The following is a 27,006-nucleotide window of genomic DNA, read 5'->3' as shown; positions in this document are numbered from 1 at the left end:
CAACAAAACAAACTAGATCCAGTATCTGGCTGCGTGATGTAGTGGTTAGCGCACTAACCTCGCGTTCAAATGACACGGGGTTCGAATCCCATCGCCGGCTGATGCTTTTGGCGTGTTGTCCCAGTAAACATGCCGACGTCGGCGACTGGGGGGCTCGAATCCCGCCGCCGGTTGATATTTTTGGCGCGTTGTCCCAATAAACATGCCGACGCCGGCCCCGTCGGTCCAACGACAACGATCTCGTCAAGTCAACCTCGGCAAACGACCTCGGCCCGACGTCGGCTCGACGTCGGCTGGATTTCGGCTGGACGTCGGAACATGCGGGCATAGCCGACGTCCAGCCGATGTCGGGCCGAAGTTGAACCGACGTCGGGCCGACGTCGGCATGTTTGCTGGGGCGTGATAAGCTTCCGCGTCAACTGTCAAGCATTATTTGATAAAGAATATAGTTCTTCCTCTATTAAAATTTAGCAAATATTCCTTTTATAGGAAGGTTTTATTTTATTTTCTGATCATTTTGAGCACACAAAAAATAATAAATCCATTGTAAAAACTAATTTCAGGAAAGTGAACTTTTCCCGTTAACGACAAAAAGATTATTTGGTAAATGTTTGATGACCTTAAGTGTATTTTCATACATTGCGATCAACACGGTGACTATAAATATATTTTGGAAATTGGAAATATATTTTGGCGATTAGGTATGTTTTAGAAGCCGGGACATACATTTTAGGGCAGCGAATTAGTTCCGTGCTAACTGCAGTTTTTTAGCAATAGGTTACTGAAAGCGTTTCTGACGCATGAATGACGAACAAAAAAGTTAGGGCCACTAAAACAAAAACAGTAGGATATATCACTGAACTCTATAATGAGGATCAAGGCTATCCCGCTATCCATGAGGATATAGAGGATATATAATTCGTTTATGAGAGTTCAGTGAGGATAATCGAGAAGATTCTGGATAAAATTGTAAGGTAGCTTCAAAGTTCAAGAGGTACATATGAAAATAGTATTTTAGCTGTGATCAATGTTTCCTGCTGTTTTCATCTACAATAACAATAAAAGGAAATCCTTTCCAAATCCTTTCCAAAAAAGAGTCCTGGGGTTAGTTCAGGCTAAGGCTAAAGAACTCCAGGGTCAGGCGCTGGAATTGGATTGATCAGTGATCTATTCTATATCACTGCAACATAATTGCTTTTATTGTTTTTTTTTTTTCAAAAGGTGATTGGCTCCAGCCTCCAAGTGCATTATCGAAGCTCTCACGTGAATTTTAGCAACTTCAGCGTCTGGCTAATAATTTTTTACCGTAAAAATGATCGATTTTAAATTATGCTTGGTAAATACATAGAAATTGTGTCTTAAAAATGAGCATTCTATGTGGGCGCAAAATGACCCCAGCAGTCTGCGCGCCCTAAAGCTCCAATAAACAAACAAACAAACAAGAGCATACTATGATGACGTCTTTGGTGGCAGCTGGCACTCAATTATGTCCGCAAGAAAGCATTAATTGCCAACGAATTTAGGGAAAACTTCGTTTTTCACTGTTACCGAGGGCGAGGCCCAAATTGAGTAAGCGGTTCTTTCCATGATTGTTATACATTACATTGCAATGCTAGTTCCACAGCATGACGTCACCATTGTTCTCATGCTTAGTTCCAAAACGTACATATGTAAATTGTAATTTATCGGGAATAATTCACATGTTAATATAAGGCAACATTCAAGTTTCCCAGGTTCAGTTTTTGCCCGTTTTGCTGGCTAAAACGCGTGCTTGGTTGAAAAACGTACCTACTTGGTTGGAGCCAAACACCTTTTGAAAAAAACTAGCAACTTGAATAATTGTGCCAACAAAAATGTAAGAATAATCTTCCAAAAGCGACATGCATTTTAAGTTGAAGTGTTAGGTTTTCAATAAAAACGTTATTAGTGAAATTAATCAAAAGAAAGTCCATTGGACAGCAGCTATTGCTGCTACTGTTTCTGCTGCTGTTTGCATGATATGCTAACAGCAGTCCATTGGACTTTCTTTCAATTGATTTCACTAATGCTATGAGCATAATGACAGGTCAAACCTAGCACTTTTATTCATATTCATCCTGCTGAGCTCAATGAAACGTTATATCACATACAACTGTGTTAGGTTTTTAGATAAGTTCACAATAGTTTGTAATCTTATTATAATCAAACACTAGGGGATGTTTGCATCTCTGACTGTGGCTTGTACTGTTGTACTTCAGCTCCTTCATTCCCATGCTATTGCCATGACCACATAGGTCATGTTATGCAAACAGCAAAAATTTTAGGAGGCAGGAGCTCATATTTTTTCATGCAAAGTAACTATTCAACATAACCATTTAGAGAAAGTGACCAGCCCACCTCGATAGTCATTGATTTGGCCTGTACCTACCTCAATTCATAAAGAACATCAACAAATGTGTCCTGAATTTAACCCAAAACACACCAGTTAACTAGATGTAAGAACTTATTAATTTGGTCCTGCCTTACTCCTGTTACATCATAAAGGTAACATTGTCTGTTACATCTGCTCCTTCCATTAATTGTCATAGCAGAACTGGTTGTGTACTGATAAAAACAATTTCCCATAAAACAACCTTCTGGACTGGGCCTGAACTCACAATCATACAGCTGTTATTATATCATGGGTAATTTATAACCTGCTCATTTGCTTATTGATAATAAATGATGTCAGCAGAGTAGTTTTTTTTTTTGGTTGTTAAAATGGTGTGCACTATGTTTGATTAAAGCTTGAAAGTGTAAATCCTACCAACCTAATCTTTTTATATTATCTTACCTCAGAGCCTCAGAGATCTGAACCTTCTAGAATAGGTAGGTATAACTCAAATGCGGCTAATGGGAATAGGCATAATCTGCTGTCTTTTTGTATAATTATTGCCTGATGTATTATTGATGTTGTTGCTTTTCAGAATTGAAAATGGCATCAGCGCAGCAAAGAGCTCTGCCACAGAGTAAAGAAGCACTACTGAAGTCCTACAACAAGAGGCTTAAAGATGATGTGAAGTCAATGCTAGACAACTTTGTTGGTAAGTTAGTTGATTATTGTTTCACCTCTTAAGCCTTGTAATTCTTTATATTTATCAGACTCAGGCTATTGAATATAAGTTTTGTTTCATGTCACCTTAACTGTTAAATAATTTTGTTTGGTTTGACATTGGTCATCAAAGTTGAGCCAAACTGCCTGCTTTAGCTGAGTTTCCCTAACCAGTGACCCTGACTTTTAGGGAACAAAGCCGTTGCTCTCAAAGCTGCATTCCATGCTGGTCCTTAGAGTGAGATCATGTTCTGACTAATCTTAGAAAAGACTCTTCCTTAATCCCAAATAAGGCAAATTTGTTGCGATAATTTGTTAAGAAACATTCCCTTTATAGTAAAGTGACTTCAGCTCACTCTGCTTGTCCAATGTCCAATGTAGTTAAATCTGGAGCATTTCATTTACCTTTTTATTTTTAATTTCGAGTCCAATATACTTTGGGGCATACATCTTTGATGAACTACCTACTAAGAGTGGTACACATTGATTAGTCATCTATAGCTAGAGTTCTTCAGAGCCCAGTCTTGCTGCTGGATTGTCTGGGCTCCTGCTATGTGTTGAAACATTGACTTGTCCCCTTTTGCCTTCAGAGATTATCAAACTGGGAAAAGTGGAAGACGAGACTCAGGTTTCCCGAATGACGCAGTCGGGCCAAGACATGTTTGAAATGCACGTCCGAGCGGCCAACATTGTGAGACATGGGCGGGGGCGATAGACGCCAGGATCGAAACGCCGGAAAGGGATACATTTCAGAGAGAGAAAAAAAAAAACGGGGACGTGGCCAAAGCTTGAGGGCAGTGTATGAAGACCTGGACCAGATGCGTTGTGAGGCGTACTGTGCAAATGTTTTCCTTGGGAGTTCTATCATGATGTCGAAAATTCTCCAAAAAAATGTTTGTTTTACCGTCCATTTAGGCAATTGATGATTCCTGCTTATGAAGACCAGTCATTTGGATCGTACCTTCGTACCGTCGTACCTACCATTTTGGTCGTGGCCGTACCTATTTCAAATCGCAGTCAACTTTCAACCCAGGCACTTGTGATACCTTCATTGTGTTCTGACGCCAGCTGGCCTTGTCTCCGGGTCAGGTTCGAGCTGCCGAGTCGCTCACCAAGCTCATATCGGACATCAAACAGTACCTGATTCTCAACGACTTCCCATCACTGAACGACGCCATCACGGAGCACTCGCGGCAGTCGCTGGGCGCGCAGCAGGAGATCGACAAGAAGCTGACCGAGCTCAAGGATGACATGGCGCGCGATCTGTACGAGCTCGAGGACGAGTACTACTCGGGACTGTGCAAGTGATGTTCGCTCGGTAGGTACATACCGCGGCGGACGGGTGGGTCACGGGTGGCGCTGACCGGCTCCGCCAGGCGCGGCAGGTGCTGCTCGGAAGGTGGCGCTGTCTACGCTTGGCGAGAAAGGTGGGATCATCGGTCAGTGCGAAACCGGGGGACAAGTCTGCTGTGTTGTGCTGACCATTTGTACACATAAGAATTCGTATTGTCGTCACCAGTATCACCATCATCATCATCGTACTGTGAGCGTAGGTTTTCAACAGACTGCTGTACTTGAAAGCAGGCCCGAGAGCGAGAGCTGTGCACCGTTCGCAGCGTCCTCAGATCAGCAATTCCCGACCACTGCGTCCTCAGATCAGCAATCCCCGACTACTGCGTCCTCAGATCAGCAATTCTCGACCACCGAGTGACTACTGCCTCCGTGACACCCGACGTCATTCGGCCTCAATGTCAGTTCGTGTCGCTGGACGATCGGGCCCTGTGTTCCCCGATAGCGACGCTGTCTGGCACGTCGCTCAGTTATTGTCTCCTCGGTCCCTCCCCATAAGCCCTTAGCCACACCCGGTAGATGCACAGGTGAATGGAACAGACAACGCCTGTTCCGCGGCAACTTATGTGTTGCCCGATGCACATGCGTGGGACAATAGGACCGGACGAGGAGGGCTTATGAACTGTGTTCATCACGGACGTATGTTGTGAATTGTGATGATGCAAATGCATTTTGTATTCATTATTATTTGGACTGTCAGAACAGCAGCGATAAAGACATTCATTCGCAAAATAACACTGCTTTGCAGACTCATCAACGCATAGCATTGTAAAGCATCTATATTTATCATGATCATCTGAAATACATCATAAAATCGTGTAAAATCTTGCACAGTCTATACAATAAATATATCGGTTCATCAGGAACGAACACAGGCGGCGCGAACGAACATCACACGACAGCGGCGGCGCCATCGACATCCATCAGCGCTTCTACCGACATCGAACAAGCCGTACTCTCGATACGCAGGCGGCGGCAGCTCGGCCGCCCACTAACTAAAACAGCCGACACGGAACGGGCGGACGCGCGCGGGGCGCCGCTAAAACAGAATGTCCGCAGACGTCTCGGAACTCCAGGTGACCGTCTCTGACTCGTCGGCCGGTTTCAGAAACTGGTCGCCGTCCTCTGGATTTTCGGCCGGCCGGGCGGTCGGGGCGGCCGGGGTCAGCCGGGACACGCCCAGCTCAAAGTCGGCGCCCGTTGACAGCTTGTGCGGGGTGTAGCTCGCCAGGCCGCCTGTGCGGGAGACAGAGAGACGGTGGTCAGACGTACGTGGGGTTACTATGAGATAAGCCCCTTGTCCTACAGCCCGGAAGCACAAGCACCGGTGAAACGAACCAAATGGTAACAGCTCGCATGCTTGGCCAATGGCCAATTGGCCAGTGAATCGAGCTTCATTATCCACCTGTTCACATGCGATATTTCAAACACTGTCTAACAATTTAATCAGATACACTTCGCATGCCAATATCCGTAACAGCCATGAACCATGAGCGTTGCCCAAAACACCAAAGTTTGCAGATAATCTCTGGATTTCGCGCAACGTGGCAGAAGCACCAACTACTACTTACCGAGTTTGCCGGTGGTGGCGCTGCCGTCGCCGTCGGTGGTCGACACGGAGGTCTCCAGCGCCAGCAGGGACATCTCGGAGGGGTACTCGTGAGTGGACGGTCCGCTGACGTTGAACGAGACCACCATCTGAAACAGGGGAGCACAGGACGTCAGATGGAGGGCCGAGCGGCCGTATAACACACGGTCTGTGAGCAGTGCTTGGCTCCAGTCTGGTGAAAAGTCGCCGTTCATCCCGGGTAAAACGTGGCTTGAAACTGGGGTCAACCGACATAAACATGCGTTGAGTTAGGAGCAAAAGCTTTTCTGATTACAATCACTTGGCATTTATCGTGCTGCCACGTCGTCCTGGCAGTTATCGTATTCATAATTCCAGCACACGAATTCATTGTCCCAGCTACCGCTCACATCGAGCGGTACTCCAACGCAACAGATCGCATCCCAATTCCCATCAGTCCCATACAGCCTGGTTAGCACCATCCTCAATAGTCCGGGCGGGTCACCTAAAATCAATAAGCCCCTCTTCCTGGTGGACCATGTTTGTCTTCCCGCTCAGGCCGCGGAGCTCAGCCGTGCAGTTTGACCGACTGTGTTGTGCAGCCGGCGGGAGACGGCGCCGGCGTCGCACCATATTCGTCCAGCTCGGAGATACGGCGGTGACGTGGCCCTCATTAATCACTCAGGGAATGCAGACGGAGCGAGGCTGGACGACGGACGATGCACGGCTCGTACCCGACAGCCAGCGTTGGGTGTTTCATTGGGGACGGAGGCGACCGTTTGCCCTCGGGCTGAGCGGGTCATGACCCCAAACTGCGTCGGTACGTAAAGATCGATCAATGAAACAGCCAGACCCGCCCCGTCCGGGAAGGGGAGCTGGCTCAGTTTTCGACTGAGATCCTGAAAGTTGAGCCGATACTTCAGTTGCAACGCCGATCTCATCCGTTTCAATTTCTGGCAAAGTCACCCAGCATTCACTGATACAAGTTCACCCATTGCGATATGAAGACCACCATGGGTGATGGTTGTTTCCTGTGAGAAGTTCAGCCACCGACCACTGCCAGCAGTAGTGGTGCGGTGTAGCGGGCCGCGGCGCGGGCGTCCATGCGTGACGGTCGACCGCTAGAAACCCGGACTCCTCGCCGCCGCCGGCTCCGGACACGAGCTCAGACACGGCCGTGTCCGGTGGGCACGCACGAAGACAGCGAAAGTGACGCGACAGACGGTCTGCGCCCTTCACCAGCTCCCCGGCGCTCTCGCGGCTGTCCCTCTCCAATCTACCCTCAGCTGATTGCCCTCCCGGTTCCTCCACTTCCTGTCCTCTACCTGGGGCCCGCAGAGATAAACAAAGTCCATGACTCCTCAAATTACAGTTATTTTACCTTTATTCTACCTTGGTGTAGTTGTTGCAAAATAATCTTGGTTGTTGCAGTCCTAGTTGCAGTACCTACTTTCCAAATTGATTCTCTTTTGGTTCCCAGTAACACGAGCCATGTCTGCAGCCATCGATTTTGGACCAGTTGGATAACCGGTACAAAAAAGCTCCCCTCGCAGACACCCAAACCGTAAGCCGGCACCTCTCCGTCTCCCATTCCTCGTTCCGGCGGATCGATGCTGGCGAACCCTCGCGGCGGGTGGAGCGTAGGTAGGGGTGGCGTAAACCGTCAGCTGACTCAACGCTCCCCTTCCCCACCTGTCCGTCAGTTGTCGGTCAGCTGTCCGGTCCGAGCTGCTGACAGCTGGCCTGTCCGGCCTGAGTTGCTGACAGCTGAGTTACTGCTGACGGCCTGAGTTGCTGGCCTGTCCGCACCCGTCTGGAGGCTGTCACGGGCTGTCCGGAGCCCTGACCACTCTGAGGGCTGTCCCGACACCGCCCGGGACACCTACCCAGTGACTTGTCCTGACCGGAAACGCCGTCCTGTCCCCGGGACATCCACGAGACAGCGCCGGACAGATGTTACCCAATCCCGGCTGAACCGGTAGGGACCAAACAGAAGCCCTTGCAGTGCCGATAGCGTTATTCTGAGACTAAGGGCGACCCACGCACATGGTCCCCTCCCATTCGTCCAGCACTTTTGTTGGGGTGAGAGGCGCACCTTATCGGGCTACAGGCTGCGGCCGCTGCCGGGTCAGATGATGACGTCATAGGTACGGCAGACCGTTGGCAGAAGGTAAGGACGGGGAGAGAGGGGGGAAGAAGGATAGAAGGGGTGATAGTCGAGGCTCTCAGATGCCAGCCTCGTGCCAAGGTGTTACAAAACGAACTCCAGACGCCAGAGAAAAAAGCAATAGCAATTAGCATTCGAGCAGCAGCACTCAGCAGGTCCATCAACAATCTCTGCCTACCTTCTGCCGTCGATGCAAGCATCCACGCGGGTCAACGGACCGTTTTCTACACAAAGGCTGTAATTGCCGCTCTCCAAGGTCAGAATAGGACCGGAGGCGGAGAGCTCCAACAGCTGTTCCACCCGTCGCCAAAAGATCGTCCAGCCCGCCGTCCAATCCCGCCGTCCAGCATCCACCACCCTGCGTCCAGATGCCTCCCGCAGCCATCAGCGGCGCCCATTTGTGTACGGCGCGTCATGATGGTCGGCTGAAGGACGCCCTGCTGAAGGGTTCACCTTGAGAGGTCGGCTGGGCCGGGTCGGTCAGTGCAGCGCCCGACTGTCACGACAGAGAGGTGCAGCGGCCAGCGAGAGGAGTGGCGGAGCTGCAGCGAGGCGTCCAACCGGTCCGACGGCGCGGTCCGGATGGTCCGACGGCGCGGTCCGGATGGTCCGACGGCGCGGTCCGGATGGTCCAGTCACAGTCACAACGGACTCGAAAAAGACCAGAGAGGCAACCCTTGCAGATATTGGTGGACATAAGCCTACTTTTGAAATATATGTCAATATGTAACACAAGGCAATCATGTCACACCGAACCTTTGCAGATAGGTACACTAAGCACTGAACTCGATCAGACATGTTACCTCAAACCGTACAAAACAACAGGTCTCGCACTTCAAGGTCCAGAAGATCAGTGTTTCTCACCAAACGCTTAGGACCCTCGAACTTTCTCAGACCATCTAACCACCGTCTCGTCTCGCGGGCGGACGTTGAGAGCGGTCAAGCGGAACCATCTACAGGCCTCTGGCCAACATAAGCCTTATCTGTGACATCAGCTGATTGGTTGGTCGCTTGTGGTGCCACCCGAGACCATTGGCCGGGAGGACCTCGTAGACGAGGTCAGGCAAGGTCATTGGGGGTCGTTCGAGGTCACAAGAGTTCACCTGAGGTCAGCCAAGGTCTCAAAGTCACTGGAGGCTGATTGAGACGATCAGATACTATCCTTAAATCCCCCAAAGGTTTCTCTGGGTCAAATGAGGTCAGTAGAGGCCACTGAAGGGGCACCGATACGTTGCAGACCGCCGGGCCGGTCGACTGCCGTTACGGATCTGAGAGTTGTGCGCCGGCACGACCGGGACATTCCGGTCGGCCAGCCAGGCCTGCGCGGATCGATTCCGGTCTGGAGGGCAGGCTGGTCCGGTCCGACCGACCGACGGCAGAGGAGACTCCACTGAAGGCACGCAGTTATCCGACTACCGTCAATCGGGATAGGAAGATCAGCGCATAAACGACGCTTAGGGTCAGCCGTTACAATCGGGCCGTTTACTAACGCGCTACTTTGAACATGAAACGAATATGCACTGAAATCTCATCGTGCATGTCAGCTCAGGTCATACCAAGCATATCGGACTCCTCAGAGTGCCGGGATTTTCAGCTAACTCTACCATCTCTCCGTCCTCCGGTCGTCCCTGCCAGTTCCGGTGAACTGGTCCAGGACCCGTCCAGTGCCGTGGACCCCTAGATGTCCGGAGAGAGCCGCAGATGGCGCAAGCCACTTTCTCGCCGCCGCGTAGTGACCGTTATGCAATTCTTATCTAATAATATCGCCACCTGTGTGAGCGGTGCCCACTGCCCAGTGAGCCGTCACGGGATCAGGGAAGTGATCGGCGCTCCGCCCTTCCTCCTATCACCGATCGGTCGCGGAGGGACGCCCGGGCCGGGTAAACAGCCCCCGGCCACAGCGGATCGTGCGATCCACAACACTGGCGACCGGCGCCATTCCAACCGGCACGACAGGCGTATAACATCGCAAGGAAGGTGAAAAACACCGGCGAGCCCTTAAAATAGCAAGGATTACAATCATCAAAAATGACAAGAACATAGATTCTTCACACTTAATCGGGGTCTGGCAACAAAACGTTGTGGTTCCCATCTTGTGATCCGAAAGAAGCTTGCGTGCGATCCAGCGATGTGGCCTGACATGCACGCTCGCGGCAGATTTCCGACCATTTTTCGCCCTGGTCCACCGCAGACCGGCAACAGATGGGCATCCGATCACCATGCGGACGTCAGCTACCTCGCCATGCACAGTGCGTGAGAGAACCCGACGATTTCCTCATAAAACGGGCGTGCATGACACGCCACTTCGCACGCATACTTTTTTGGACCGAAAGATGGGAACCGCACGGTAACTGTGCTGTTGATGGTTATATCATACCTTCCGGCTAACTATGAGGTGATTTGAAATGCCTCGCTAGTCGCTACCCCACCGAAGGTCAGTCCATTTAGGTACCGATACTCCCTTCGGTTCCAAACGCGGCCACCTGGAGCAGGCGCCAAGTGACCACCTGATCCAGTTTGAACTGCAGTCTCACCATTGCCGACTTGTAAATGCGTTACTGGCCGCTTACTCGGAAACCCGATCGCTCACTTGATATGCTCTGACCCACAGAGTAGTACGCTAATGTATTCAGCGGCGTGCCCGGAACATTCGACGCCCGAATACTCGACGGAAGAGCACGGGAGGACGGCGCTGACCGACTCACGGAGACGGAGACAACTAGGGGCGAAGGCGGAGATTGAGGAGACACCAGCGGGAGAGGGAGACGGTGTAAACGAGGAGATGGAGACAAAACGGACAGAAACGTCCGCTTGATCGCCGAATGGAGATATACATGTTAGCCCAGACGGACGGCACAAAGAGAAGGGACAGTGTTACTAATGTTCATTGTTCTGGCTTCCTGTGACCCGGTGAGATGGTCCATTGTCCGCCAAATAGTGATGTATCGTGGAAGAAACGGCGACGAACGTGGGAAAAGACCTAGTCTCGTAGGCAGGTTAAACTAGCTGACTAGGAACGATGAGTTATTACAACAATATAAAGATAAGGGTTTTAAGTGTGAAAATATGTCGCCTTCGAACCACTTTACCAAAATGAAGCCATTACCTACCTATAAAAAAGTAGACCATTTTGTGACCAAGTCAATGTCATCAAGCTTGACACTCAGAGACTTCCACTCGTAAGAATCACTAACTCAACCCCAGCACCAACGAATTATGTCATGGCTGGCCCGGTCCTTTAATTTCCACGTCTGTCTCCGAATTAAATTCTAGCAGTGCCGATATCCCAACCAGAGTCGTGCGGCCGCGGGCGCTCCCCACCCGGCCGCACCGTCTGCCGTTCGGGACGGACACGGCGCACCGCCGCACCAGGCCGCAAAAACGCGCCGCATTTGGCGGAACAGATGGCTGCAGCCCGCTCCGCGCCGCGGCGAAACACATGCCACGGCCGCAGCAGCGCTGGTGGCGGTAGACGGTCCAGTTCTCAGTCAGCCCGGCAGGGCAGCAGACCGCCGAGCCACAGACCGTCACCGGTCGCGACCCCGGCAGCGACACCGGCCGCGGCACCGGCCGCGGCACATGACAGTGTCGGTCGACAACCGAGAACAATACCCAGGTTTGCCGTCCCCCGGCCCCAAAGAATGAAAGGAAGCACCACACTGCACGCTCGGCAGCAGAGAGCGGCACGAGCGAGATTCGAAACACGTCGCTTCCGGGAGAGGTCGTCGAGCGGTGGCGGCTCGGCACACCGTCTGGTGTCTGCCGCAGGTCGCAGAGGTCATCTGTGACTTCCTGCAGCTGTCGCGCCTCCCGACACATCTCCGGCATCCCAGGCAGGTCACCGGGTCGTGCACGGTCACTGAACAGCTACAAACCACAGTGAGAGACACATGGCGCTCGACGGCTGCTGCGTGAAAGTGTGACTTCTCCCGTGTCGCGTGTTAGGTCGCTGTCTGGTCGTTTCGGTTTCAGAGACGGCTGAGAGACACCGCGACGGGCTGAGGGCAGGTCAGAACCTGCGGTCGCGTGTCGCAAACACTCTCACCCGACGGGGCACGGGTCGGCTGTGTGGGTCAGCGAGAGACGTCGGCGCTCCCACAAACACAGTAATCAGCACGCAGCACGGCGCAGAGACCGGCGACCACTTCAGCACCCGCTGGCAGCCCTGTCCATCCGACACCGCAGGAGGCAGCCGAGGGCGTTTTTCACCCTGACCGGCCGGCAGCTCCATCCGTCGGCCTCGGCACCGGCGCCGATAGTAGCACACGGGCAGCCAAGTGGCACGAGCCACCCGTTCCCACACACGGCCGCGCCGGCTGACCGCCGCTTCCTCGCCCGTTCCACCAGACCAGCACGGCGGTCTGTTGTCAGGGCAGCGCCCAGCCTTCAAACCTTTGCTGACAGACATATTGCACTGCAATTATTGCATTTCCTGGCGTTTCCGGCCATTCTTTTAACCCTCGCCCGCACATGGGGGGGGGGGGGTGGTTGCCACCCCCCCAGGCAGTCTTTCTGCTCTGCACTCAACATTTTTAGAGCTAGAAGGCTGATTTTTCGTATAGCTGCTCGTCTATCCTTTCTTGATGTCCACTGAAAATTTCAAGTTTCTGTGATTTTTGGTTTCGGAGATATGACCTTGTTTTTCAGGTCATGTCATGACCCAAATGGCCAATTCTCAACATCTTGCGTTTGCCATGGGCCTTGTGAGCTTTTGACACCCTGATTTCGGCCTTTTTTGCCAGTCTTACCTCCCACCTATCATGGAACATGTTGTTCGACGATGTACAGGGGTCAAGGTCAGGGTCAAGGTCAACCTAGGTCATCTAAGATAATTGCGTTTTAGGCAAGCTGAATTTACTTTTTGTGAAGTTTTTTTGACTGCATTTTTGGTAAAAGCTTCTCAGATCATGATTTCATGTGATATGGACCCAAAAACAATCGGTGCACACATCAGTATACACACAGACACACACAGACATACAAACACATATAATTGACCTTGACCTAACTTGACCTGAAATGACCTCAGCAGCAAAATTCTGGTCGGATAGTGTGACAAAGAGGTTCTAGCTGGCTTGGCACCAGAAAACAGCATCGTCATCGGTATTTGATAAGCAGCGCACTTGATATCCAACGGTGACCCAAAACAGCAGCATTTTTTAGTTTGACCTGACCTGGAAGGTCAATGACTGACCTGAGAAGGTAAAACTGGGTATCATTGGATTCGTCTCTTCCCAAAGAATCTTTTTGGTCTTTACTGCTAAGCTCTATCTCCAACAGGAACGAAATGGCGCGGGGGGGGGTGGCAACCACCCCCCCCCCATGTGCGTTCTAGGATGGGAAAATGGCATGTGCGGGCGAGGGTTAATGGATGCATCCTTTACCTCAACGCTAATCCAAATTTACGTAGCAGCAGAATAAAATGAAACGACATTCGCAAAAGACCCGAAGACACAAACGCTACATTTATCCCGTCTACCCATGAAAAGGAACTCGCAGCTTGCTCGCAGCTGTACAATCCAACATGTGCAAAGAAAGCAAAGCACTGCGCTGAATATCTGCTTCATCTACATAGGCCGAATCTTAATTGCAAAAAAGGCGGTGGAATACCAAAGCGCGTTTTTCCGTGTAAAGCCATCCGCATCTGATAACGAGAAGGGATTAAGCATCGTTCAAAGGATAAAACTCAGCTGTTCTCTGAGAGTGCCGAGAGCCGCATCGCGGCTAAATTTGGTTGCTGACGTCACCCATACCTAACTCAACACAAAGAACCTTTCAGTACCACGCGCCAAGTGGGCGCTCCTGCTCTCGGGTCGACTGGTGAGGCAATCATCTGAATTAGCTACCCGTTCACGCCCATCGCTTTTTGCGACCAAAACGTGACTGAGAGCTGTTCTGCAGGCTTCTCCACGCGCTCCCGTTCACATTTCAGGCGCCGTTTCACAATGCAGCGCCGCGTACCTACAGAGACTGGAATAAGTCGGCCCGGGTGGTCAGCCCGGCATGCCACTTGACCTGCAATGACCTGGTCGACCGGTAGTCACCAGCCGCTACCGTGCTGGAAGCTGTGTGGACCGTCGTTCACACGCTACTATGCCGCATGAAGTGAACTGTCGCCGTGACATGAACTGACAAAACCGAGACGTTGTAACGTTCCAACGGATACCGGTGTTGCAACTCAACTTCGTTTGGTCAAGCATTCACGGTCTCGACACTGGACGGATAGCCGCACAGTTACAAGGTGTTTACTTTCTGCTTATTTCAACCCATCTGCATGCACCGACGGCTCGGTTAGAACGTACCAGGTTGGGGCCACAGTGCATTATACAGAGGCCACCTTTCGACCACTAGCCGAAGATAAACGGTACCTAAACGGTTAGCGGTCAGCGGCCACTGACCGGTTGGCCACGGCGTACCCATCGACTCTGCTACTGCCTCAGCACGACTCCAAACGGTGCAGTTATGTAGGTAGTTGGTCAACATCGTAATAAAAGAAACTCCAGTGATAAGCACTTGTAGCGGATGACGGCTTTTGATGCATGCAAGGAATATGCAACTGGTTTAGAGCATTACTCTGCAAGTGTCAGCAGCCTTGGGGAGGCTGCATCAAACAAACAATAATCCAGTACATATATGGCCTTGGCGGAAAAGCTGACTTGTTCCGCCTAGATGTTGTGCTCTAAACGACCTTGGGGTCCACTTAATTCAACACTGTCACCGTATCTGCACACATTCCGTCGCACTTGTGATGGCGGACCATGCTGATAGGGTTTATCACAAAGAATCTGTGAAGGAGTCGCCATCGTCTGTTGAACTGTGGCACCCTTTCCGCTGCAGTAAGTGCCTCGCCGGGTATCAGGTGACCCCGCGACATCCTCCTACATCGACATCCTGTATCAGGGCGTCCCCGCGGAGTTCGGCTGTCAGCCCCCGAAGTTCGGCCGATTGGGAGATCCGCCCGGCCGCAGATAAGGCCCGCCTCGACCGATGATGGATAGTCGCTCACCCACTTACAGACACGATACCATCAGGTGTTGTTCACAGTACGAATAGGGCTCCTAAATAACTCCGGTGACACTGTCACTTCTAGGGAAGCGCAGGAATTCGGCGACGGCCGACGAGACGACAAACCAAATGGCTGGTGTCACTTCAAATCACATGCAAAACGTCTTGTGAGTGAAACGACTATGACCGGCTCCGGTATGTCAGTTGATGTGCCCGTAATCCCAATTCCCAAGGCAAACTGAAGCAAACCCCGAGCCGGACTTTCGAGTTGCTCGACTCACCTTCCTCGTCTTTGGCTTCTTCATGAGACTAGATTTGCCGTCGATGATGATGTCGGCGTTGGTGAAGACCACGTTGCACGGGGAGGGCGGGCCGCACACCAGCGTCGAGGCTAGGTCATCGTCGCACGTTTGACCCGGGTCAAAGCCTGGCAAGATGACGTAGCCCGAATCGATTTGCTGCAACAAAAGGATTATGAATTAGATCGAATTGTGCGGTGCAAATGGCATTGGCACGTCTATGTGCTAAGCACGGATCAGCAGGAATGTAACTATTGGCATTTGACGGGCCTATTGCGCTCCATGTGCAGTCGCTAACAATACTGGTACCTATAGGGATTATGTTGATAAAAAATAATTAGCATTGGGTATTATCAGCGCTAGTCGCTACCTAAAAGGGCAAGGGGCAGAACACGCGGAAACAACACATACAGATTAGCCTATTTCCGCATAAGTGCCTGGCTGCCTGTTCACGGCATTTCCTACTGCTATTCGAGTTCAACTCGAATCATCGTTGAACCGTGAAAATGTCACTTCCTCACAGACGTCCACTACAACCTTCAGTGACTACCCAGACCACGATAGGGTTTTCTAGCATACCAATCCTAGGAGTTCACCGCCCGGGGAAGGTCATCCATCACGTCCCTGTGGCTAGCCAGCTGATCGCTTCCGGGCACCGCGCCGGCAGAGCGGAACATTTCCGCGGGCGGACTCCGCGGTGGGCGGAGGGCGGGGCGGCTACCGCATGCTATCCCATTTGTTCCGATCGAGTCTCTACTGCTGCCACCTCGGGCCTGTCAGATCTAACTAGCGGCGCAGTGGTTAGCTCAGGTAGTGCCTCGAGGCGGCAGGAATCGGCCGCCAGCCCGGCCTGGCCCATTTCCAGTCGATATGGGCCACACCGCCGCCGCCGCCGTGGGCGCCAGGTGCTCCCAATGATGGTTCGACTCGCTCCTTGTTTCGACAGGCCTCAAGGCATTCGCCCGAACGGCCGGCCTCGTTCCGATGTGGCCAAACAATCCGCGCGCTACGTGCAGGGAAAGGCGCCCCGGCAGAAAAACGGGCAGCGATTTAGCAGGCATGTAGCGGTGGACGAGCGCCACGAAAAATTGAAAACCACATGAATGATCCTGCAAGCCTCTTTTGATCACATGGCCGGCCTATTTAGGTAATCTGCAGTTGCAGCCAGTTCGGTGGCTTCCAGCTTATTTACCTTGTGAACCCCAACACCCGGGTGGAATGCGACAAGGCCACGCTGCACAGTTCGCAGAAACAAGTCGGAGTCCTGCTGGAGAAAGGAGTCGGCGAAACAGGCTGAAGGTCGCGTGACATCCACAAGTCGCTATTCAGCAGTCGCATCAGGAGATATCCGGCAAATCGGCAAACAAGCATCCCACATAGCGAACTGAATCGAACTGAGGCAAACAGTGAAATATCTACGGCATCCCTTCACGACATCCCCTAATTGGCTGACGCTGTAATGATGAACAGGCATCCGAAGAATCGGCACCCAGCTCAGACGGCTCACCGTTAGAGACGTGTTTGATGTGATCGTATACCGTTACCGTACCGAATGCCACGCCTGCCTATGTGTCTACAACTCGTCTTGCACTGCGCAGGCCTGGTGCACAAAGTGCTACTTGCATGCCTCGGAGCTGTTTGTGAACAAAGGCAGCGAACGTTGGCCCGGTTATTGTCATCACGAACGGCAAACTTCGCGCTCCTTATACCCACGCGTCAGTCTGCTCAGACACGTGATCTTACGTTTACAGCTACACGTGATTTGGGTCCCTTTATCCTCGTCAGACTAGGATGAAAACCAAGCAAGACGTCCCTGACACAATACCGTGTCACACGCAAATAACCTGAGCACATCTCCCTCTCTTAAGTTCACGTACCGATATAAACCGCATGAGACAACCTGATCCCGGCTAGACCGTCATGCAACACAGGCGGTGCTCTGATCTGATGACGTCAAAGCCCAAACTAACGGGTTCAGATAGAGCTATCTGGTGCAGCCGGACAAGATTCGTCACCCGTCAGAGCAGTGTGGGCTACAGTAAACAGGCGCGGGTGGTACGAAGGCGTGAATTCGGGACGAGGTGACCGACTGAAATGATGGGGCTGACGGGTGCCTCGGCACGATTTATCGCCTCAAACTTAAAAGCTCTACAATTTGGTCGAATGACGCGGCTAGGTCGACTGCATCCAAACTATGAGGCATGGAAAACAAAGTGTCGATAGATCTGAAGAATACCTACAAAGACGTCCTTTACCCCCCCCCCCCCACCCTTCCCACACACACACACACACACACACACACACACACACACACACACACACACACACACACACACACACACACACACACACACACACACACACACACACACACACACACACACACACACACACACACACACACACACACACACACACACACACACACACACACACACACACACACACACACACACACACACACACACACACACACACACACACACACACACACACACACACACACACACACACACACACCTATTAACCCCGGCCGTCCATGACGAGCCGGACTTTTTGCAGCGTTCCCCTCCAGGCCGTCATCGGGGTGTGGTGGTTTTTGTCAGATCGGTCTCGGCCGACCAGAGTTCTCAGTTCTGGAGCGGTGATCTGTCTGGGCGGGCGCCGTCCTGGCGGCCACAGTGATAGTGACTGAGTCACGGCCGACTCGAGGGACTCACGACTGAGTCATTGGGCCACCTCGTTCATCGATATGAACAGGGTAGACGGGGGGACAAGCTAGACGGAAAATTGCTTCGCAAAGCCTGTTATCGAATAGCAAAGTGACCGGATTACGTTGTTAAATACAACAAATCTTAGCAGAGCATCTTCTAAATGCTGTCATTAAATGACACCGAGAAAGTAAACATACTGTTCGCTCCTATCATGACACCATCCGCCGGGATTCTCACACCGCCAGCATATACCGTGTCAGAAGTGCCACAAAAACTGGACATCGGCGCCCTTGAGTTGATTTACGTCTGCTGTCTGCTGGTTTTTCAGCACTCGGTTGGGTCATCCGGAACCCACAACTCGTGGCAGCGCTACACGCCTCTGTTTATCTGTCCAGCCATAAGACGACTGGGTTTGTTTGACAGATCACTGCAGCGACCCGCCCTTCGACATCCATTAGATTTCCGTAAACACACGCGGCCGACCAGACCCGGACTCGACACAGGGACCGCCATGGGTTGGAGCTGATTGGAACGGTTTGCCACATCGGGACAAAGCCCACAGGTGCGCACGGCAAACACAGGAGCGTGATAGCCGGTATCGGGCCGGTGCTGCGCGGCAAATACAGAGCTGCTATCGGGCGGCCTAAGCCGGCTGAGCCATATAGGGGAGAGCGGGGCCATTTGAACCACTTTTTATATATTGACATGCACAGCGAGATCTAGTAGTCATATCGAAAAATGCACAATGCCATGAAAAAAATATGCTCTTTTGGCTTTATTTTAAGATATGCAAAATTATGTTTCAAACATATTTTGCTGCCAAACGCATGCTTATAAAACAGCTCTACGCCCGTTTCAAATGACCCCGATGCGAGGGTCAATTGAACCAGCCCATGGGGTCAATTGCACCTATCCTTAACAATGGGATGTTTTCCTCTTTAAGGCCACTTTTTTAAGGAGATATTTTGTCCGGTTTACTTTTCCAAATGCTACATTCAATAGGTCATTGGAAAGCTAAAAGTGCAAAGTTCCTCATAATAGGTGACATAAAGTACATAGACTATGGTAAAATGGGCGGATGAGAAAAATGAGAAATATCTCAGGCTATAGTGTGCTTTCAAGCAAAAGGCTGGAGAAAAAGGGGTAAAAAATTGAGCTCTATTAAACTACTATTTCAGTTTAAAAGCTCATTTCAAAGGTGGACTATTTCCTTTAATGTTTACAGCCCCTGAACAATAACCATTGCAAAGGCCACCGGGGTCCATTGAAACGGCCTGTGGCCCTGTTTCAACTGACCCTCAGAGAAGCGTTTCAATTGACCCCATCCGCTCCCGCCATCTCGCACGCGCCGTAAAGCACATGTTAAACGAGCTGGAGGGACGGCATCATGCTGAATGAAGGGCCAAATAAGGTGTTATTCCGGAGCCAGGAGTTCTTCTTTCAGCAAACAAAGGTATATGAGATATCACAAAATATTCATAAAAACGATTTCTCCCAAACGCCCCTCAAAAACACAAAAACAAGTGTCAAATCAAAATTGCCGTCCGCTTGCTGCCCAAACGCCGTTGACAAAGGAATTGGTCGAGCGCGGATGCGCAGTGGTGTCGGCAGCGCCATATGTTGCATACTGTTGAAAATAAAGCCATGTTTCATCTGACCCCGTGTTTCAACTGGCCCCGCTCTCCCCTACCCTGGCTGAGCCCGGCTGAACACCAGCGGGTGACAAAGGCGCCCACAGTCAGCAGGGCAACAACCCACATTGTTAATTTCGCGAATACGACTTCTCCGTATCCCGCAAATGACAAAGATTGCACTAAATCACAGTCTGGAGATCAGACATGTTACGTCTAGTTAATTATACGGCCAATAACAGTCCTGGGAAACGGCCCTAGTCATTTGGCTCTTGAGATGTACCTAAATGCTCAGAAAACCATCGAACCAATCTCAGGACCTCAAAATCACCCAAAACCGCTGCCGTACCCCAGCCACCGTGCCTGCCGGGTCAGCCCCGCCGTCTATCCAGACGCAGACACGCTGCAGCCGCTCACAAAGCCGGACCGACCCACGTGTCTCCGAGCCGGCCCGGCCGCCTGCCTGTGATGTCACCACCCTTCCGCCTCAGCCGCCCGTCCCGCTTCCGTCGCGCGAGCGCACAGATGACCGATTGTGAAAGGCCGCCTGCTTGAACCGGGCTGAGGGTCGCCGCTCCTCCGGCCGGTGGCAATTGGGGTCATCCGCCGGGCGGCGGCGGCGGCGGGGGCGGGGGCGGCCGCACGTCGGCACGGCGCCCGTCCTGCAGCGCCGTGACGACCCGTGACGGCCGGTGAGGGATCCGTGGCGTGACCTGAGTGGGGGAAGTTGCGCAGTTTCCCGTCGGCAGCGCGCGGCGTGGCGGCGTTTTCCACAGATATGCGAGCATGTAGAGCAGACGGAGGCATTTGCCCGGGGCTACATGTAGTTTGGACGGGTACCGCCGGAGTTTGGACGGTAAACAGGGTCAGAGAGGAGACGGGGCGGCCACAGAGACAACAGAGAGACAAAGCGCGGCTCAGGTGCGCTCTTAGAAACGACAGTTGCGAGATAATTGATTCAAGAAAGAAATGCATAAGGAGACCACGGGGAGAAAACGCAACGAGGACGCAACAAGCGTGCAAAGAAGAATCGTGGGCACCTCCTCATAAACAAACAATGGTGAATGAAGCTCGAAAAGAAGAGAACGAGACTGCGAAGCTAACAAGCAGTCTTGAATGCTAATAAGACAACAAAAATACAAAAACGTTCCTTGGCGTTATCAGACGTTGCCCGGACGTTGTCCATGCACCGAAACCCCCACTGGAAGTCCCGACTCGCCCTGGTCAAAGCTCCCCAGTCCGTGTGCCCCGACAGTGGCCGGATTTGGTGGCGCGACCACTGTCGCATCCAGCCCACCCCACCCCATTTCCGGTCAGCCAGCCGGCCCTGACAGCCCGACTGTCGGTGTCGGCCCGCCACTCCGCCACCGAGTACTTCAGTGTGGGCAGTCAGCCGTCACGGCCTCCGAAGTTGGCCGGTCTCACTGAGTATCAGCGAGTTACATGGACAGCCGTCTCTGCGCGCCGGGTCGCCGGGTCTGTGCCGTTCCTATTGTGGGTGATGTTCTTTGTTAGCCGGCGGTGCCTCCCACGCAGCGGCAGTTCCGGCCACCGCCGACCCCACCCACGCGTCCTCTGGCGCCGCGGCGGCCCTGCCCTGTCCTCTGTTAGCCCGTCCAGCCCGCACGAGCGGGAGGTGGAACAATGCTGAGCGGCGCGGCAGACCACTGAATGGACGGACAGCTGTGTTTGGCGCGGAATATGACTCATCGGCATGTCGACAGTGGAAATGAAGGATGATACTAGCACAGCACGTTGTGCGGGGCGGCGGGCGAGGTGGTAGTGAAGAGCGTGTTGACTTAGACGGACCTGACCTATACAGTGACGGATAATTGGACCTTACTTTGGATTTAAAGGTAAGCTTAGCTGTATTTCTCATCATGCTTTTATAGTGCAAAGTGTTATAATGCTGTGATGAGAACATATGGTAACCCCATGTTCTTGATGGGCTGGAATGGTCTCTGTAAGGGTAATTGATTTGTATTGTTCCTGAGTGAGATAAAGATCGGAAACAGCATGCTCTGAGTTTCTAGGTATTGGCAAACATCATACATTATTTCCCTCGAATAAATTGGAAAGTTAGGATTACACAAGCTTTACACGTCATGGATCCTATTGTTATTGCCCAATTATTTTAATATCTAAACCAATGACAAATATCAAATTTGAAGGGCTTGCAAAGGAGAGCCAGAAAATAAAACTATCTTGGCATAAAAGCCTTGATTTTCCTAGCCCCTACTACATATATAAAAAAAAATCAGTTACCTACCACTGCCACTGCCCATGAATGATGAAAACCACCGACAAACCATCATGTTTAAATAAATTTTGTCTAAATTGTTGTATGTTTTTAGAAAGTGTTCATAATTGAATTCGTTCTTTAATGTTAACATGGTTACCTATGCAGCGTATAACGTCTTAGCTTATTTTTAGCGACCTGCTCAACTTTTTGAGCGTTCAAGTAGGTACGTTTTATAGCATTGCCCTACTGTGTCTGCAACTAAGATGGAGGCTGTTAACTTGCCCTTTAGACTTTCACTGAAACTTAACTTTATCAAAATTGTAGTGCATAAAAGTATGCTAACTTTGCAATCTCTTGCTTTCATTATTTTGACATCATGTGCCGAAATGCAGTATCAGTGCCAACACTTGAGGTCGCGTATGTCTCGTCTCGTCCATCTTGTCTCATCTGCCTACCTCTCAGTCTCCTCCCTCATTTCTTCCTTCCATCTTTCCTCGCTTCCTTTCTCACTCCCTCTTTCCCTCCCATCTCTCTCTCTCTCCCTTTCTTTCTCCCTCTATCCCTCCCTTCCTTCCTGTTTTCCTTCCTTCCTTCCTGTTTTCCTTCCTTCCTTCCTTCATCCCTCCCCTCCTTCCCAACCTTTCTCCTTCATTATTTCCCCTTCTTCTCTTTTTTCTTTCTCCTCCATTTCCTCCCACGCAATGTTAAGTGTACCTATAATTTCATGGTTATTAACATTTTGCAGGGGATGAGCTGGAGAGCCTGCAGCGCATCCCGCAAGACACGTCGGAAGCCAACGGAGGCCAGCAAAATATCCATCCCACCATCGTGAAAGGAGAGCCGGACGAAGAAGACGCAGTATTCGTCGAGGCCCAGGAGGTGGTAGGGTAGCGGCACCACCAGACCAAGCATTCCTGCTGTGGTAGGCCGCCTTTTGGATTCTTAACATCAAAACTCGCGACCGTGAAGCATATGGAGTGAGATCCCGGAGAGCGTGCGGTGGCGGGATGTCGAAAGCGTTTGTTAATTTTTTAAGCCTCCCACCGCCCCGGACTATGAATACACATTTCTTGAAATATATTTTTTATCTGTGCTTCGGTACACGACCTTTGGGTGGTTACGCTATTCGTCCAATATTTATTTTCGGGGGGGGGGAGGGGCTGGAGTGGAGTGATGGGAAGTTTGGGTGAGTTTGATGGGGAGTAACAAGAGGTATACCATGAAGCTGTAAACGGAGTTTTGGGGAATCATGGAATGGAGTAATCGGGAGTAATTATGAGGCAGTAGGAGAGTCATTGAGAGTAATGGAAGGGAGTTTCAGGGAGCATGTTGTTTGTTTTGGTAGGGTAAAGGAGAGTAATGAAGAGTTTTCTAAAACGGTAGGGAGAGTTACAGAGAGTTTCTCGAGGGAAGTTTTGGGGTGTAATGGAGAGTTTTAGAGGGGGTGTAATGAGGAGTACCACCTGAGAGTTTTGGGGTGTCGTTTTGGTGAACTCCCCCTGGGGGTGTCATGCGGAGTCAGGATTTTTCTCAGTGTACTACGCGCAAAAGATGGCGGCCACCGGCAGCTCCTCGCGACGTAGTCTTATTTGCAAGCGAAATAGATATGCAGATATTAGGATTTGAAGTTAGGATGATCCTGAAGAACTCACTTGGGTTATAAGAAACTTTATCGAACTTCAAGCGAAAACAGTTTTCTTTTTCCACTTGGAAACCAATTAAGTCAGGATCCTATTTTTAATTGACCTAATCCTCAATGTAATCTGAATAAAATGACAAATAGCAAAATGCTGTTAGTTAGGGCGCATAGATGCTGTATGCGCCCTAACTTTGTCCAGGGTATGAGTAGTCATAGTATGATAATACGCTCATGTATGCTCATTTACGTATATAATGTTCATTTATGTATATATGCTCATTTAATTGTTTCGCACAGTGTAAATGTTATATGTGCCCTAACTTTGTCCAGGGTAAGAGTGTAACTTGCTGCCCATTTAATTGATCCGCAAGTATTGTTTCATCTTAAATTCGTATATGCTTAGGCACACACGCACTTTAATCTTGTGTATAGGTTTTTCCCTGTACATATTATGTTTGACTGCTGCGACTTTTAGAATTACCAACCATAAATCTTTTCCCTGAGGACATATCTACTGTTGTGCATGTGTACTGAACAAAAAGTATTTTGACATCTACAATTGTGGCGCCTGCTGGTATCGGTTGACAAAGATCTGTGATCGAATATACCCGAATTTTTGCTATTTGTCATTTTATTCAGATTACATTGAGGATTAGGTCAATTAAAAATATGCTCATAATCATCAATATGATTTTCCTCACTACGCTAAACTCTCTTAAGTCAGGATCCACCGCAAACCATGACGGATGCCCGGCGAATTACACCCACCAGGCTCTGTTCTACAGCGAGTCCCGTCGAGTTGGGCCGGATCAACTCATTAAAACAGAACACCACGCCCGTCCTAACAGCCTGTCGGCGCCTAATTACCAGCCGCGGTGATGTAAGGTCGACTTCACTTTCTAGGACGGCATTCTAGATGTCAAATGAAATGGAATGTGAAGATGGACCGGTCGATATGACAAGGAGTAAAAATATAGATACTTATGCTTACATAATCCCTAGCACAAATATGGTTTAACTGCTTTCAATACTTTTCCGAAATGATGATAAATTAAAGCAATAGTGTGTCGTAACAGCAGTTCCACAATATCACAATTCACAACCAAAGTATTTCAGCCCTTACTACCTTATACAAATCATAGGGTGCTTTCAAGTTTCATCATTGGAAAAACCAAGCCTAAATACAATTTCACTTAAATGCTACTAGAAGACCGATCATCAGCTACCATCGCTCCAACGAAAGACCGTCGGACATCATTTCTTCACCACCGGTCTCCAATCTACTCCCATTGCCTCTCGACCCCCTGAGGTGCGGTGAAGGGACACCACCTGACTGACGCCGCTCTGTATCCCTCTCAGTTACCCGTGACTCTCTTGCCGACACCGAGCGTCATCCGGCGGCCGGCGGCGTCATCCGGCGGCGAAAGGGAGCGGCAATTCGCTGCGGGTGACGCGCCGGCAGCGGCTCCACCACCTGATGGCGGACTCCACTCGGACGTCCGTGAGGTAACCTAACGACAGCGGCCGGCCGCGCGCTGGACCGGCGACGCCCCATCGCCTCCGATGATAGGCCGTGACGGACGGTGACGGCCGTGTCGGTAACGATGATGGGTGCTCGGTGACGGCGAGCTAGGTTGCCAAGGTCAACCGTCGCCGATGACTTCACTAGAAGCTGTCAACTCCACAAACAACCGTGAAGTCACTAATGATTCCTCACCGTGGCTAGGTGCAGCATTTGAGTCCATTCTTTACTCGAGTCCCGGTCTGTCGATGTCTCGTCGCTGTCATTGCCGGTGACAGACCGACCAGCTATGAAGTGGCGATACCGGTGTCACTCTGCTCTGACGGCCGGTGGCGCTGCCGGAGCAAAGGTCGAGGACGTGCGAAGGTCGGTCGCGCCCAGAGGCGCAGCAGCAGTTCCCCAACGGATCAGCCACGAAGACTACAGATAGACGCTGCGATACCGCGACACGAGAGGGCGAGATCGTGCCGTCAGTACGTCGGTGGTTCTCCTGCGACGGTGCAGATTGGATCGAAAACAGAGCTGGCGTCGCGATGATTTGCGCGGTGAACGCCGATTTTCTAATACTCGAGAATCGGACAAAACAATGCGTTGCAGACCATGTGAACTGTGAAGTGCCTTAAATTTGAGATGGTTCCGCAGCCCGCACATTGCTCATCGGACGCCCAGTTTACGTAATCAAACATAGACGATGTAGTTTTAGCTTGTAATTTCGGCGCAGTATTCCTCCCAACACTCAGCCCATCTACGATCAAATGGCTTCTTTCAAATCATGCGCATGGGTATTGAATTGAAAATGTCCTAGGAACTCCGGTAGTAAACTAAGCTTTGACTGGTGGCCAGGGCCACGGACACTAAACCCTGGTCCTCGAGTCCGATCGACCCCGAATACGACTCTGACTCAGCCGTGGACATGGGTCACGACTCTTCGATCCAAAACCAGCCACCGAAAACTCCACAGCACACCCTAATATCGCCCCACGAGTCATCAATCTCCGGCAAGTTTAGTCTGTCACGTCACAGCGTGGTGTGAGAATGTTGGTCAACAGAGACCTGTATACGGCCCGTGATCAATCACCGGCGGACACCGAGATAGGGCCACGGTGCCGAGTCGGCAGACCGCGTTCCCAGGTAACGGAGCAGCCCGTCCCGAGGCACCGACCGGAGAAATGCCTCTGCGGTAGCGTCTTCGTAGGATAAATATGTTAATTGGCTTGGGAGCGTGCTCCTAGAATACCCGTGTGTTTTGTCGCGCATCATCGTCCGTGAGGTATTTAGGATGACTGCAACTGCTGGCGATGCAATAACGCGGCTCTCTGGATATGAAAGCAAATTAGGTATACATCACGTTCCGCAAATCAGCCAAGTACTGCGGTACAGTCTACCCTTCAGTAAGGATGCTGCGGCACGGTCTATTGGAAGCGTAATCATTACAGGAACGTATCGGCATATTGAAATCCAGAACAGTTTTTGCACTCTGATTTAGTGCACTGTAAGCGGGCTCATTAATGCCAAGGCTTGCTTTTCATTAAATAATGTCTGCGAAAACGCTCCGAAATTTCACGAAATTTAACAGAGATCCACCACCTTAGCCCGTCTATTAGGAAATAGCTCTGCAATCTGCATATAGCGGTAACGTCATGCGTTGCATTATTCGCTGACCTGAGCCCTTCAGGCACCCTAAATATATGCAGCATGTCAGCACGCTTTATTCAATTTCGCCCCACTACAACTTCACTCTAAGAGCTCTCAACAGCGCCGCGGCTGCATGTCATCTTAACAGGTTCAAAGTCCACCGTC

General features: G+C 51.0%; 2 protein-coding genes across 9 annotated transcripts in view; one reads left to right on the top strand and one right to left on the bottom strand.

Moving 5' to 3' along the window:
* The first annotated feature begins 872 nt into the window (after window positions 1–872).
* Window positions 873–5,239, top strand: LOC122385570 (mediator of RNA polymerase II transcription subunit 22-like). 8 transcript variants are annotated; one of them, XM_043373928.1, is made up of 4 exons: window positions 873–994; window positions 2,946–3,062; window positions 3,661–3,761; window positions 4,160–5,239. In XM_043373928.1, exons 2-4 carry the CDS (start codon window positions 2,954–2,956, stop codon window positions 4,376–4,378), a joined length of 429 nt encoding a protein of 142 aa, XP_043229863.1. In that variant the 5' UTR covers window positions 873–994; window positions 2,946–2,953; the 3' UTR covers window positions 4,379–5,239. The 8 variants fall into 8 exon arrangements, with proteins under 8 accessions (XP_043229863.1, XP_043229868.1, XP_043229864.1 ...); XM_043373933.1 differs by having other exon boundaries at window positions 889–908; XM_043373929.1 differs by having other exon boundaries at window positions 909–969.
* LOC122385603 (nascent polypeptide-associated complex subunit alpha, muscle-specific form-like) overlaps window positions 5,182–27,006 on the bottom strand; it is a 41,509-nt gene continuing 19,684 nt past the window's right edge. Inside the window, exons 6-8 of the mRNA XM_043373983.1 lie at window positions 15,441–15,617; window positions 5,992–6,118; window positions 5,182–5,656 (exon numbers count right to left, since the gene is read on the bottom strand). Of these exons, the coding sequence (XP_043229918.1) occupies window positions 5,460–5,656; window positions 5,992–6,118; window positions 15,441–15,617 (501 nt within the window). The 3' untranslated portion in view covers window positions 5,182–5,459. The remainder of the gene's footprint in view (window positions 5,657–5,991; window positions 6,119–15,440; window positions 15,618–27,006) is intronic.

This window comes from Amphibalanus amphitrite, unplaced genomic scaffold (genome assembly GCF_019059575.1).
Source record: "Amphibalanus amphitrite isolate SeventyFive unplaced genomic scaffold, NRLGWU_Aamphi_draft 000224F_arrow, whole genome shotgun sequence".
NCBI classification, from domain to species: Eukaryota; Metazoa; Arthropoda; class Thecostraca; order Balanomorpha; family Balanidae; genus Amphibalanus; species Amphibalanus amphitrite.
Note: the sequence above shows the minus strand (reverse complement) of the source record. Positions and strands in the feature narration are given on the sequence as shown.

What these genes read in the sequence shown, in the direction of transcription:
- LOC122385570 (XM_043373928.1), top strand. Translation starts at nt 2,954, where the DNA reads ATGGCATCAGCGCAGCAAAGAGCTCTGCCACAGAGTAAAGAAGCACTA. An exon ending in AATGCTAGACAACTTTGTTG is followed by an intron (nt 3,063 to 3,660) that starts GTAAGTTAGTTG and finishes TTTTGCCTTCAG; the next exon opens with AGATTATCAAACTGGGAAAA. An exon ending in ACGTCCGAGCGGCCAACATT is followed by an intron (nt 3,762 to 4,159) that starts GTGAGACATGGG and finishes TCTCCGGGTCAG; the next exon opens with GTTCGAGCTGCCGAGTCGCT.